At 53.0% G+C, this 12,867-nt stretch overlaps 1 protein-coding gene across 1 annotated transcript; it reads left to right on the plus strand.

The window, feature by feature from the left end:
- Positions 1-7,369: 7,369 nt before the first annotated feature.
- Positions 7,370-9,108, plus strand: VPREB3 (V-set pre-B cell surrogate light chain 3). The gene is made up of 2 exons (XM_006126099.3): positions 7,370-7,877; positions 8,065-9,108. Exons 1-2 carry the CDS (start codon positions 7,829-7,831, stop codon positions 8,376-8,378), a joined length of 363 nt encoding a protein of 120 aa, XP_006126161.1. The 5' UTR covers positions 7,370-7,828; the 3' UTR covers positions 8,379-9,108.
- The last annotated feature ends 3,759 nt before the right edge of the window (positions 9,109-12,867 follow it).

Raw genomic sequence — 12,867 nt, forward strand, 5'->3', positions numbered from 1 at the left:
TTCTTTCTTTCTTTCTTTCTTTCTTTCTCCCATTTCCCTCTCTTTTCTCTCTTTTTCTTTTCCTTTCTCTCTCTCTGTCTCTCTCTTTTCTTTCTTTCTTTCTTTCTTTCTTTCTTTCTTTCTTTCTTTCTTTCTTTCTCCCATTTCCCTCTCTTTTCTCTCTTTTTCTTTTCCTTTCTTTCTTTCTTTCTTTCTTTCTTTCTTTCTTTCTTTCTTTCTTTCTTTCTCCCATTTCCCTCTCTTTTCTCTCTTTTTCTTTTCCTTTCTCTCTCTCTGTCTCTCTCTTTTCTTTCTTTCTTTCTTTCTTTCTTTCTTTCTTTCTTTCTTTCTTTCTTTCTTTCTTTCTTTCTTTCTTTCTTTCTTTCTTTCTTTCTTTCTTTCTTTCTTTCTTCTCAAGAAGGCTGGGACCCTTGCCTTATCACCACTCTCCATGAAGCCAACTTCTACACTGTCCCATCCCCTCCTCAGATTCAACCTCCCCCCCTCCCAGGGCCGCTCACGGACATGGTGCATACCTCAAGCGTTGCTGACCCTTGGCAGCAAAGGCTCTGGAGCCAGAGGGCTGGGAGCCTTGGTCCTAGGTCGCAGGACTTGTTCTTATCCCTCTTCATGCTGTAACCCCCCATTTGGAAGGTCAAACTCCTGTGTTACTACCAGTAGCCATGTTGGTCCTGGTCTACAAGTGAGACAAAGTTGGCAAGAGAGTATTGTTGACTGGACCAAGTTCTGCTGGTGAAGTTTTGTGCCCACCTAAGCTTTGTGTAGTTGACGGCCTGTCCCGTTCACCACCCGAAGCTGGTCCAATCAAAGATCTTCCCTCACTCACCTCGTCTCTCTAACGTTATGAGGAAACTCGGCCAGAAATGTGCATGATGCAGGTGAAAGGCACAGGGAGTCTGAGGGACTGAACGGGGCGAAGAAAGTGGGAAGGGGGAAGAGGAGCTGGAACTGGCAGCAGCATCCCAAAAAAGCTCATCGACTTTTTCGTGATCACCTCAGGGTAGCGGGACGGCGGAGATGAGGCCTCTGGGGGTAAGCGCAGCGGTGGCAGCCTCAATCAGCGAAGCAGGCCGCACTGCCAGAGCAGGACGTGTTGGACGGGAGACAAGGGGCCCATAAGGGCCGTGGGTTTGAGTGAGCAGAAGGGGCAATTGAGACACGAGCTGCAGAGTCTGTGGAAATAGAAAAGAGGACTGGAATTGGCGTGTGACGCCGGCACCGGCAGCCCTGCCCTTCCCGAGAGAGCCAAGGGGTCTTGAACACACAGGCGCTCAGGGCCTCGATTTGACCCCGCTTCTGACATACAGCCCCCGTCCCAGCTAGGGCGGCTGTTCGTCCTCTTACAGAGGGCAGGCCTGTTGTTTACTCCTCTGTTGACACGAAACAGGGCACCTTTCTGTTCACTGGTTTTTTGTTGAGATCTGAGGGGACAGGAAGGTGGGGACAGGGAGACAGGAAGAGTGTGAAAGGAAGATGGCGAAAGGTAGATGGTGACAGGAAGACAGGGACAGGAAGATGGTGACAGAAAGACGGTGACAGGAAGATGGTGACAGGAAGACGGCAAAAGGTAGACAGAGACAGGAAGACAGGGGCGGGAAGGTGGTGAAAAGAAGACGGAGACAGGAAGACAGTGCCAGGGAGACGGTGGCAGGGAGACGGTGGCAGGAAGACGGTGCCAGGGAGACGGTGCCAGGGAGACGGTGGCAGGGAGATGGTGGCAGGAAGACGGTGGCAGGGAGACGGTAGCAGGGAGACGGTGCCAGGGAGACGGTGGCAGGGAGATGGTGGCAGGGAGACGGTGCCAGGGAGACGGTGGCAGGGAGACGGTGGCAGGAAGACGGTGGCAGGGAGACGGTGCCAGGGAGACAGTGGCAGGAAGACGGTGGCAGGGAGACGGTGGCAGGGAGACAGTGGCAGGGAGACAGTGGCAGGAAGACGGTGGCAGGGAGACGGTGGCAGGAAGACGGTGCCAGGGAGACGGTGGCAGGGAGACGGTGCCAGGGAGACGGTGGCAGGAAGACGGTGGCAGGAAGACGGTGGCAGGGAGACGGTGGCAGGAAGACGGTGGCTGGAAGACGGTGGCAGGGAGACGGTGGCAGGAAGACGGTGGCAGGGAGACGGTGCCAGGGAGACGGTGGCAGGAAGAGAGTGGCAGGGAGACGGTGGCAGGAAGACGGTGCCAGGGAGACGGTGGCAGGAAGACGGTGGCAGGAAGATGGTGGCAGGGAGACGGTGGCAGGAAGACGGTGGCTGGAAGACGGTGGCAGGGAGACGGTGCCAGGAAGAGCGTGACTGGAAGAGGGTGGTAGGAAGAGGGTGCCAGGGAGACAGTGGCAGGGAGACGGTGCCAGGGAGACGGTGGCAGGAAGAGAGTGGCAGGGAGACGGTGGCAGGGAGACGGTGCCAGGGAGACGGTGGCAGGGAGACGGTGGCAGGGAGACGGTGGCAGGAAGACGGTGGCAGGGAGACGGTGCCAGGAAGAGCGTGACTGGAAGAGGGTGGTAGGAAGAGGGTGCCAGGGAGACAGTGGCAGGGAGACGGTGCCAGGGAGACGGTGGCAGGAAGAGAGTGGCAGGGAGACGGTGCCAGGGAGACGGTGGCAGGGAGACGGTGGCAGGGAGACGGTGGCAGGGTGACGGTGCCAGGGAGACGGTGCCAGGGAGACGGTGCCAGGGAGACGGTGCCAGGGAGACGGTGCCAGGGAGACGGTGCCAGGGATACGGTGGCAGGGAGACGGTGCCAGGGATACGGTGGCAGGGAGAGGGTTCGCTCTGCTCTCAGGACTGTCCCGCAGGCCGCCGTGTGAAGCAACAGGCCGCCGGGCGTGTGAAAGGGGCAGGCTGGGGTTAAGTGCCCCCCCCCGGCTTGCCCCAGCCCCTAGCCCCCCCTGGGCACCCTTTGGGGAGGGCTGCAGCTGCATGCCCCGGGTCTAATTCCTCTCCCCTGTGAGGGCGCGAGGGGAACACGCTCGGCATGTACCTTCCTCTTGCCCCCGGGTGCCGAGGGGAGGGCGGAGGAGGCCGCGGCTCCGAACTTTCTCCTCCCCCCCCGAGAGTCCGAGGAAGAAGAGCAGCAGCGACTGGGTTGAGTGGAGCCTTTTGCCCCCTAGCGCCCGGCACGCGCTCTCCCCAGCACCCTGCCACCCCGACTCCTGGATCTCCCCCTTCCCCGGCTCGGGGCCCCCTATGCACTAAATGCAGCCGCCCTCTATCCCTGGGGTACCTATATGTGCCCCTGGTCCCAGCTTGTTTGTAGACCCCACGCTGGGCCCTTGTGTTCAGTGCTGGCACACGGGGACCCACGTCTCCGTCTCCGTCTCCATCTCCGTCCCCAGCGCCTCTTCTCTGGGCCCCCTTGAGTTTCCCTGGAGGGTCTCCGTGCCAAACACTCGGCAGAGGCGTCCCCACCTTGCTTCCGAGGGCTGACAAGCTCACAACCTACAGGCCTCTGCCTGTCACCGTCACCCAACACCCCCCTCACGTGGCAGCTCGGGGGTACTGACGTCTTTGCACCGGGTGAAAACCCCAGCGACTGTCATGTCGAAAACGTTCCGTGCCAGTCGCCGGGCACAGGTCTGATTTAGCGGGGTGGGGGAAAGGGGGCGACTGTTGTGGCCGATGCCAGCGTTGTTCGGGAGGGGGACTTCGGTGGTAGCTCCGCTTGTACCCGGCACTTAGCAACTGCAACCGTCTACCAACCAGATCCTTCTTTTTGGGTGGTATCAGGAGCGAGGGAGCTCTGGGGTATCGGTGGAGACCTCCCGTTGCCCTTGGATTTCGAACGTGCTGCTACCCACGATTGTGAGGCCGGAGGGGACTCTGAGCTTTACCCGGCTCAAGCTGAGGATGGTGGGGTGTAGCCATGACACGAGAGTTTGTGTCCTGTTTCTCCATGCACCCCACAAACGCACCCCCCCCCCACTTCACCGCACCCCAGGCCTGCTTTTCAGCTACACACTCAGGCCTCCAGCCGCCGCTCTGAGGAGACGGTTCCTCGAAGACACCTTCGGAAAAAGCCCCACCAGGCCAAACTAGAAATGCCTCGTCGCCCGTCTGGCAGCTCGGGGTGCCAGATGGTTGAACGAAAAATACCGACCCCCCCTCCTCCAAAAAAAAAACCACCGGGAAAAAAAGTGGGGTGAGACCAAAGTTGTTGAACAAAAAAAAAAAAAGAACGAAAAAGGAACAGGGGAGAAGTTGAGCACTAAGACCCAGGGGAATTTTAGGTGTCTGGTATTCTCTAAATTTTTTTACCCAGACAGGAGCCGAAAATACCGGCCTGTCCGGGTGAATACCGGACGCCTGGCAACCCTACTGGCAGCCATCGCCATGGTGACAGTCGGGCGCAGAAACTGTCACGGGGAGGGTTACGCCAGCCCACTCCGGTGCCGAGCGTCACCGTGGAAACCGTCCCAAAGCCGGGACGAGGCAGGACGCCCCTCCGGCTCTCCCTGTGGCGAAAGACGGTATTTCGAAAGGGAACGCGCCCTCTGGACGCGGGTCCTTTCGAAAGGAAACACCCCTTTTTCGAACGCTTCCGTACTCCTGAGAAAATGAGGCTCGGTGATCGGGTGCGACTTTGCAAATGAAGTGTGGGATATTTAAATCTGCGCTTCATTTGCGCGTTCGATCGGCCTCGTTTCGTGATCGGGGCTTTTTTGTGGAAAACAGTCCTGTGCTGTCTACACTGGCCCTTTTCCAGAACAGTTTTCCGGAAAAAGGACTTTTGCGCAGCATAGTATTTCCGGAAAAGTGGCTGATTTCTTACAGTAGATCGTCAGTGCTTTTCTGGAAATTCAAGGGCCCAGTGTAGACAGCTGGCAAGTTATTCCGGAAAAGCGGCTGATTTCTTACAGTAGATCGTCAGTGCTTTTCCGGAAATTCAAGGGCCCAGTGTAGACAGCTGGCAAGTTATTCCGGAAAAGTGGCTGATTTTTTACAGTAGATCGTCAGTGCTTTTCCGGAAATTCAAGGGGCCAGTGTAGACAGCTGGCAAGTTATTCCGGAAAAGCGGCTGATTTTCCGGAATAAGTGGCCAGTGTAGACACAGCCAAAATGCATTTCGGAAGAGCGTTTTGCTATTTCGAAATAGCGTATCCACACTGAAATGGACGCTGAATGACATTTAAGGCCAGACGGAACTGGTTCCGGCAAGGCATCAGGTCAGAAGTTATCTTGTGGCCCGGGTGGCCACCAGGGCATTTTGCTAATTTGAAATACTTCATCCACACTGGCTGGACACAGAATCGGATTTAAGGCCAGCCAGAAGCAGGTCAGAAGTGTATGCATGTGGCTGTTGCCTGAGGCTAACTGACGCCTGTGCTTAACGGGACACTCCCCACCACCCCTCTTCTCCCGGACAGACAGTTCTCAGCTTTCTCTGCTTGCTTACCTACCTCAATGAGGGACAGCAAAGGATTTTGTCTCTGCGTGCTCTGGTTGCCCTCACTGGGGACACCACAGCACAGCAACATGAAGCCAGAGCTGGTGCTTCTCGTGGACACGTTGCTGCGAGCCTGGCTGCACTTTCTGCAGGCTGACATTTGGGGGGGTCCATTGGGGGGCTGTCAGTATCCAGGAGGCCCTGCGGGAGAGCTTCCACCCTGAGGAGCACTAAGGTCTGCCCCACTGGGGGCTTGTGCCTCATTCCTCCCTCACGTCCTTCCACTTACCCTCCCAACCCCCCTTCCTGATGTCAAATAAAATACACATATTTTCATGAACACAAACTCTCTTTATTTAACAAAACTGGGAGGTGGGGAATGAAACTCTGGGGAGACTGGGAAAAGGAGGCAGGAGAGGGGAAGAGAGAGGGTGGGAAAGGGGAGGGGGAAACCTGGGAGGAGGGAGGTGGAAGGGGGAAAAAGGGGGAGGGGAAGCTCAGGGTTGGGGGTCTCGCCGGACCAACTTGATTTTCATGCAAACCTGCTCCTGGGTTCACATGTGGCCTTTGGTGGCCAGGCTGGCAGCTATCCTGACATAGACGGCCGTATGCCTCCCTCTAGGGCTGAGATCATGGATGTTGGGGGCACCCCCCCCAAACCTGAATAAGGTCCATGATCTCCACCCTGGACCAGGAAGGTGCCCGCCTTCTCCAGGCCCTGGCAGGCTCCTGCGAGCTGGCAGACTGCTCCTGGGGAGCGGTGGAGGGCTGGCCGCCAGTGGCTTGCTGGCTCCTGTTTTGGGGCCACTGAGTCAGGGGCCCCGGTGGCCACTGCTGGCTCTGGGCTGGCAGGCTTGGAGCTGGCCCAGGCCCTGTGGCCAGAGTCAACCCCTTTAAGGGCTCCGGGAAGGAGGGAGGGAGAGGTGTGTTCTTGGTTGAGGCTGGTTGAAGGCACCCTGGGAAGGCTGGAAGCCCTCGATTTCGAATTAAGCGTCTACACCGCACTTCCTTCGAATTCGCTATTTCGAATTTGGCGTTACTCCGCGTGGCATGAGTTTAACCCAATTCGAAAGAAGCGCGCCGCTAATTCGGTTTTATTTCGAAATAACGCTTTGGCTGTGTAGACGCCAGGAAAGTGATTTCGAAATAGCTGTGCTGTGTAGACACCAGGAAAATGATTTCGAAATAGCTGTGCTGTGTAGACGCTAGGAAAATGATTTCGAAATAGCTGTGCTGTGTAGACGCCAGGAAAGTGATTTCGAAATAGCTGTGCTGTGTAGACGCCAGGAAAATGATTTCGAAATAGCTGTGCTGTGTAGACGCCAGGAAAATGATTTCGAAAGAACTGTGCTGTGTAGACGCCAGGAAAATGATTTCGAAATAGCTGTGCTGTGTAGACGCCAGGAAAGTGATTTCGAAATAGCTGTGCTGTGTAGACGCCAGGAAAATGATTTCGAAAGAACTGTGCTGTGTAGACGCCAGGAAAATGATTTCGAAATAGCTGTGCTGTGTAGACGCCAGGAAAATGATTTCGAAATAGCTGTGCTGTGTAGACGCCAGGAAAATGATTTCGAAAGAACTGTGCTGTGTAGACGGACGCTCAGACTCTCCCCGTGTCAGCAGGGCCGGAGGGATCCAGCCGAGGCCTGCGGCCGTCGCTAGGCAGGCGAAGATGCTGTTGTTGCTAGGGGGCACACCTGGGTACCAAAGGCTCCTAGGTTGATCTCAGGCACCATAGATACTGGCAGCAGGGCAGGGCTGATCCAGAACCGGCATCCAAGCAGGAGGCGGGTTGACTCCACGTGTCCAGGCCCGGCAGCAGTCGCTCTGTCACCGGGCCCAGTCCTGGGCTCCTTCTCCGCTCAGAGTCTGAGGTGAACCAGCCGCCCGGGGACAGCTCCGGCCTTGTGACCGGCTCCGGATACACCTCCATGTCTCTCAGAGGAAAGCGGCTCGCTCTGGCCTGCTCCGGTTCTCCTCCCCGCGTCCTTTCCCCGCCGCGTTGCCGAAAATCGAGGGGCTGCCGCCTCCCGGCTCCTGCAAGCGAGGGGGGTTCCTTGCCCCCGCTTTCCCTGTGGGGACACCGGCCCGGCGCGAGGCAGCCACGGCCGGATTAACCCCCCTCCTCGCTCTCCTCCGCAGGCACCGGCAGAGGGGAGGGCAGGCCGGACGCGGAGGGTGGATCCCACAGCAAAGAACGGAGCCCGAAATACAGCCGGGCCTGCGTTCTTCCCTGCAGTGCTTCGAGCCTCCCCCGGAGCCGGCCGTGTGGCTGCACGGTACACAGGGCAGGGTGACGGAGACGTCCCCGAGCCCCCGGGCTCATTTGCATAGCCCCGTTTGCTCTGTCGGGCCTGCCAGGGCTGACGAGCTGCTGCCGGTTCGCACCACACCAGGGTGCACCGCAGCGGCCGATAGCTGTCCCTCCGGCGCCCAGGCCTCAGCGATGGGGCCGTGGCTCCTGGTTCTACTCCTCTCCACGGCGTTGGTGCCAGGTACGTTCCCGGAGCGGAGCTGCCCAGGGAGGGGGAGCTGCCGAGGAAGAGGCTGGGGGAGGCAGGTGCGGCCACACAGGAAGGCCCAAACCGGGGAAGTGATGCCGGAGGGGGGTCACGTCCCAGCGGAGCGACCCCCGGTGGGATCGGGACAATCCGTCCATAACGGCCCCCTTGTTTCGGTCAGCCTGCAGGGTTCAGCCAGTGTTGATTCAGCCGGCCTCCATATTAGTGTTGCTGGGACAAACGGTGAACCTCTCGTGCGCCCTGAACCCGGGGTACAACATCAGCGACTACGGGGTCTCCTGGTACCAGCAGCGAGCCGGCCGCCCTCCGAAGTTCTTACTCTACTACAACTCGGAGACGGACCAGCACAAACCCGCCGGCACCCCCGCCCGGTTCTCCGCCACCAAAGAACCCGCCCTCAACGCCTGCGTCCTGACCATCGCTGCGTTCGAAGCCGAAGACGCCGCCGACTATTACTGTTCCATCATGCTGTGACACGGCGTTCACCGTTCTCGAACAGGCTGAGGAGGAGGAAGCTGCATCCCTGGAAACAAATGCGCAAAATAACTTTTGAACGGGAAACCTGCGGAACTCCTTGCTGCAGGATGTTGTGAAGAGCAGGGCTCAGAAAAGAACTAGATTAATTCATGGAGGTTACTAGCCAGGATGGGCAGGAATGGTGTCCCTACTATCCTCTGTTTGTCAGAGGCTGGAAATGGGCGACAGGGGATGGATCAGTCTATTCCATGTTCTGTTTACCCCCCTCTGGGGCATTTGACTTTGGCTGCTGTGGGCAGACAGGACACTGGGCTAGATGGGCCTTTGGTCTGACCCAGTGTGTCTGTTCATATGTTCTGTTCCCGTGGTTCCCAACCTGTGCTCCACAGACCCCTGGTGGTCCGCGACGGTACTGCAGGGGGTACGTGGAAAGTTTAAAAATAAGGATCCTTTCTTTTCCCCTTTTTTTCTCTATTTTTTCTCTCTTTCTTTCTTTTCTCTCTATCTCTTTTTTTCTTGTTTCCCCTCTTCTGTCGCTCTTTTTTCTTTTCCCGCTCTCTCTTTTTTCCCTTTTCTCTTTCTCTCTCTTTCTTTCTGTCTCTCTCTTCTCTCTCTCTTTTTTCCTGTTTCCCTTTCTTTTATTCTCTCTCTTTTTTCTCTCTTTCTTTCTTTTCTCTCTATCTCTTTTTTCTTGTTTCCCTCTCTTTTGTCGCTCTTTTTTCTTTTCCCGCTCTCTCTTTTTCCCCTTTTCTCTCTCTCTCTTTTTCTTTCTCTCTCTCTCTTTTTCTCTTTTCTCTCTTTTTTTTCCTGTTTCCCTTTCTTTTATTCTCTCTCTTTTTTCTCTCTTTTCCCTTTTCTCTTTTTTCTCTCTCTGTTTTTTCTATTTTCTTTTTTCTTTCTCTCTTTTCTCTCCCTCTTTTTCTCTTTTCTCTCCCTCTTTTTGTCTCTTTTATCTTGTTTCCCTCTCTCTTTCCTTTTTCTCTTTTTTTCTCTTCCCTCTGTCTTTTTTCTTTTCACTCTCTCTTTTCTCTCTTTTTTCTTTTTCTTTTTCCCTCTCTTTTTTCTTTCTCTCTTTTTCGCTTCCTCTCTCTTTTTTCTCTCTCTTTTTCGCTTCCTCTCGCTTTTCTCTCTCTCTTTTTTTTCTTTTTCCCCCTTTCTTTTTTTTCTCCCGCAGGGAAGGTCCATGAAATTGTAATCAATTGAGAAAGGGGTCTGTGTGCTCAAAAAAGTTGGGCACCACTGGTCTATTCTATTTGCAGGCATGTCCCATTTCTCTGTCTCTTTTTTCTTTCTCTCTTTTTTCTCTCTCTTTTTCCACTTTCTCTCTCTTTTTTTAATTTTTCCTCCTCTCTTTTTTGCTTTCTCTCTCTTTTCTCCCTCTTTTTCTCTCCCTCTTTTTGTCTCTTTTACCTTGTTTCCCTCTCTCTTTTCTCTTTTCTCTCTTTTTTTCTTTTCCCTGTGTCTTTTTTCTTTTCACTCTCTCTTTTCTCTCTTTTTTCTTTTTCTTTTTCCCTCTCTTTTTCTCTCTCTTTTTTCTTACTTTATTTTCTCTCTCTCTTTTTCGCTTCCTCTCTTTTTTCTCTCTCTTTTTCGCTTCCTCTCTTTTTTCTCTCTCTTTTTTCTTTCTTTCTTTCTTTTCTCTCTCTCTTTTTCGCTTCCTCTCTTTTTTTCTCTCTTTTTCGCTTCCTCTCTTTTTTCTCTCTCTTTTTCGCTTCCTCTCTTTTTTCTCTCTCTTTTTTCTTTCTTTCTTTTCTCTCTCTCTTTTTCGCTTCCTCTCTTTTTTCTCTCTCTTTTTTGCTTCCTCTCTTTTTTTCTCTTTTTTCTTTCTTTCTTTCTTTTCTCTCTCTCTTTTTCGCTTCCTCTTTTTTTCTCTCTCTTTTTTGCTTTCTCTCTCTTTTCTCTCTCTCTCTGTTTTCTTTTTCCCTCTCTCTTTTTTTTCCTCCCGCAGGGAAGGTCCATGAAATTCTAATCGATTGAAAAAAGGGTCCGTATGCTCAAAAAGGTTGGGAACCACCAGTCTATTCTATTTGCAGGCATGTCCCATTTCTGTCTTAAATTAAGAAAACTGAGTGTAGTGTTATTGTCAGTAGCTACGTCTACACTGGCGTGATTTTCCGGAAATGCTTTTAACGGAAAAGTTTTCCGTTAAAAGCATTTTCGGAAAAGCACGTCTAGATTGGCAGGATGCTTTTCCACAAAAGCACTTTTTCCGGAAAAGCGTCCGTGGCCAATCTAGACGCGGTTTTCCGCAAAAAAGCCCCGATCGCCATTTTCGCCATCGGGGCTTTTTTGCGGAAAACAAATCTGAGCTGTCTACACTGGCCCTTTTGCGCAAAAGTCTTCCGGAAAAAGACTTTTGCCCGAACGGGAGCAGCGTAGTATTTCCGGAAAAGCACTGATGATTTTACAGGAGATCGTCAGTGCTTTTCCGGAAATTCAAGCGGCCAGTGTAGACAGCTGGCAAGTTTTTCCGCAAAATCAGATGATTTTGCAGAAAAACTTGCCAGTCTAGACACAGCCTGTGTGTTTATGTTGAGAAAAGCCTATTGTTAACCCATCAGAGACAACCAAGAAGTGAGATACAGAGCTAATTACTCATTAGCAAGAGACAATTGAGGGGGGATGAACTGTCTTCTTGCAGAACTTTTACTCCGCTACTGAGGTCTGGATGTTGCAAAAACGTGCGACCATGTCACCTGATACTGGACTCCATCTTGAATTTTGTACTTTTCCACAGAGGTGAATGGGGACATTGACCAAAAACTTCCTGCTTTGGGGAAATTCGATATAAGACAAGCGAAGTGAACAGGGATTCTTCTCAGCTGGTTTTACAGACTGCCTCCCCACCCCAAGAGGATATATGAAAATGCCTGGAAGCGGAAAGCCTGTAACCAGAGCGGTGGAGGAGGATAGATGGACCCTACTCAGAAAGAATTTTTACCTGAGAAGGGTTTTTACCTGAAATAAGACCTAGCGTAAGCGTTTGTGATTTGTAACCCATTTTCTTAAGCGTAGCTGCTGTTTTTGGTTTGATTTTGCTTAGTAACGTGCTTTGTTCTGTCTGCTATGATTTACAACTGCAGAAATCCTGCTTTGGATACTTAATAAAATGACTTTGCTTCGTTGATCTCTCTCGAGGTCCCTTCCAGTGCTAGTAGTCTATAATTAATAAACCCAGGGTAATTAATTGTTACTGGGGGGGAGGGGTAGCAGATGCACATCTCCCTCATTCAGTTATAAAAGGAGGCAGACATTTTATGAGTTTGCTCTGTCTAAAACTTTATGCCGAGGAAGACGGATTTTTTTTCTGGAGTTCTGTACCTGGGTATTGTGGCCTGCCCCTTTAAAGAAATCTTAAAAGGGCTGATCCGGTCATCGTATCTGTATGAGTTTGCATAGCGCTGTCCTGGCATTCACAGCGTCCTGTGGCGAGGAGTTCCACAGGTTGACGGTGTGCTGCATGGAAAAAAAAACTTCCTTTAGTTTGGTTTAAACCTGCTGCCTTTTAAGAAGCTTTCCCTGACCTGGTCTTAGTATTGGTATGACCTTGCAAAGCATTGTGACAACAACACTGGAACGTAGTTATGGCCAGACTGGGTCAAACCAAAGGTCCCTCTAGCCCAGTATCCTGTCTGCTGACAGTGGCCAATGCCAGGTGTCCCAGAGGGCGGGAACACAACAGGGAATCCTGACATGAGTCGTCCCCCCCCCCCCCCCCCCGTCACCCATTTCCAGACAAACAGAGGCCAGGGACACCATGCCTACCCATCCTGGAGAATAGCCATTGATGGACCTACCTTCCATGAATCTATCAGGCTCTTTTTGGAATCCTGTTCAAGTCCTGGCATTTGCAACATCCTGCAGCGAGGAGTTCCACAGGTTCACAGTGTGCTGAGTGGGGGGAAAAAAACCTTCCTTTAGTTTTTTTTAAAACCTGCTGCCTTTTAAGAAGCTTTCCCTGACCTGGTCTTACTATTGATATGACTTTGCATAGCACTGTGACAATAATGCTGGAACATAAGTATGGCCAGATTGGGTCAGATCAAAGGTCCATCTAGCTCAGGGTCCTTCGGCCGACAGGGGCCCATACTAGATACCCCAGAGGGAGGAGCACAACAGGGAACCTTCACGTGATCCTTCCCCTGTCACCGATTTCCTGACAAACAGAGGCTGGGGACACCGTTCCTCCCCATCCTGGCGACCAGCCATTGATGGACCTCAGCTCCATGAATCCATCAAGCTCTTTTTGGAACCCTGTTCAAGTCCTGGCGTTCGCCACCTCCTATGGCGAGGAGTTCCACAGGTGGACGGCGTGCTGGGTGACGAAAAACATCCGTGGGTCGGACGCTTCATTTCATTGGGTGGCCCAATGAAAGAGCCTAGAGGGTCTTGCTCAGCAGGACAAAGGGTTGGGGTGGCCGTGTTGGGATTTCTCTGGGCCCATGTGTGTCAACGGCAGAAATGTGGAACCGAAATGTCAGCCGCT

The sequence above is a fragment of the Pelodiscus sinensis genome, chromosome 15 (assembly GCF_049634645.1).
Source record: "Pelodiscus sinensis isolate JC-2024 chromosome 15, ASM4963464v1, whole genome shotgun sequence".
Taxonomy (NCBI): Eukaryota; Metazoa; Chordata; order Testudines; family Trionychidae; genus Pelodiscus; species Pelodiscus sinensis.

Coding starts and splice junctions, on each gene's coding strand:
- VPREB3 (XM_006126099.3), top strand. CDS start 7,829: ATGGGGCCGTGGCTCCTGGTTCTACTCCTCTCCACGGCGTTGGTGCCA. Junction 7,878..8,064: donor CTCCACGGCGTTGGTGCCAG/GTACGTTCCCGG, acceptor TGTTTCGGTCAG/CCTGCAGGGTTCAGCCAGTG.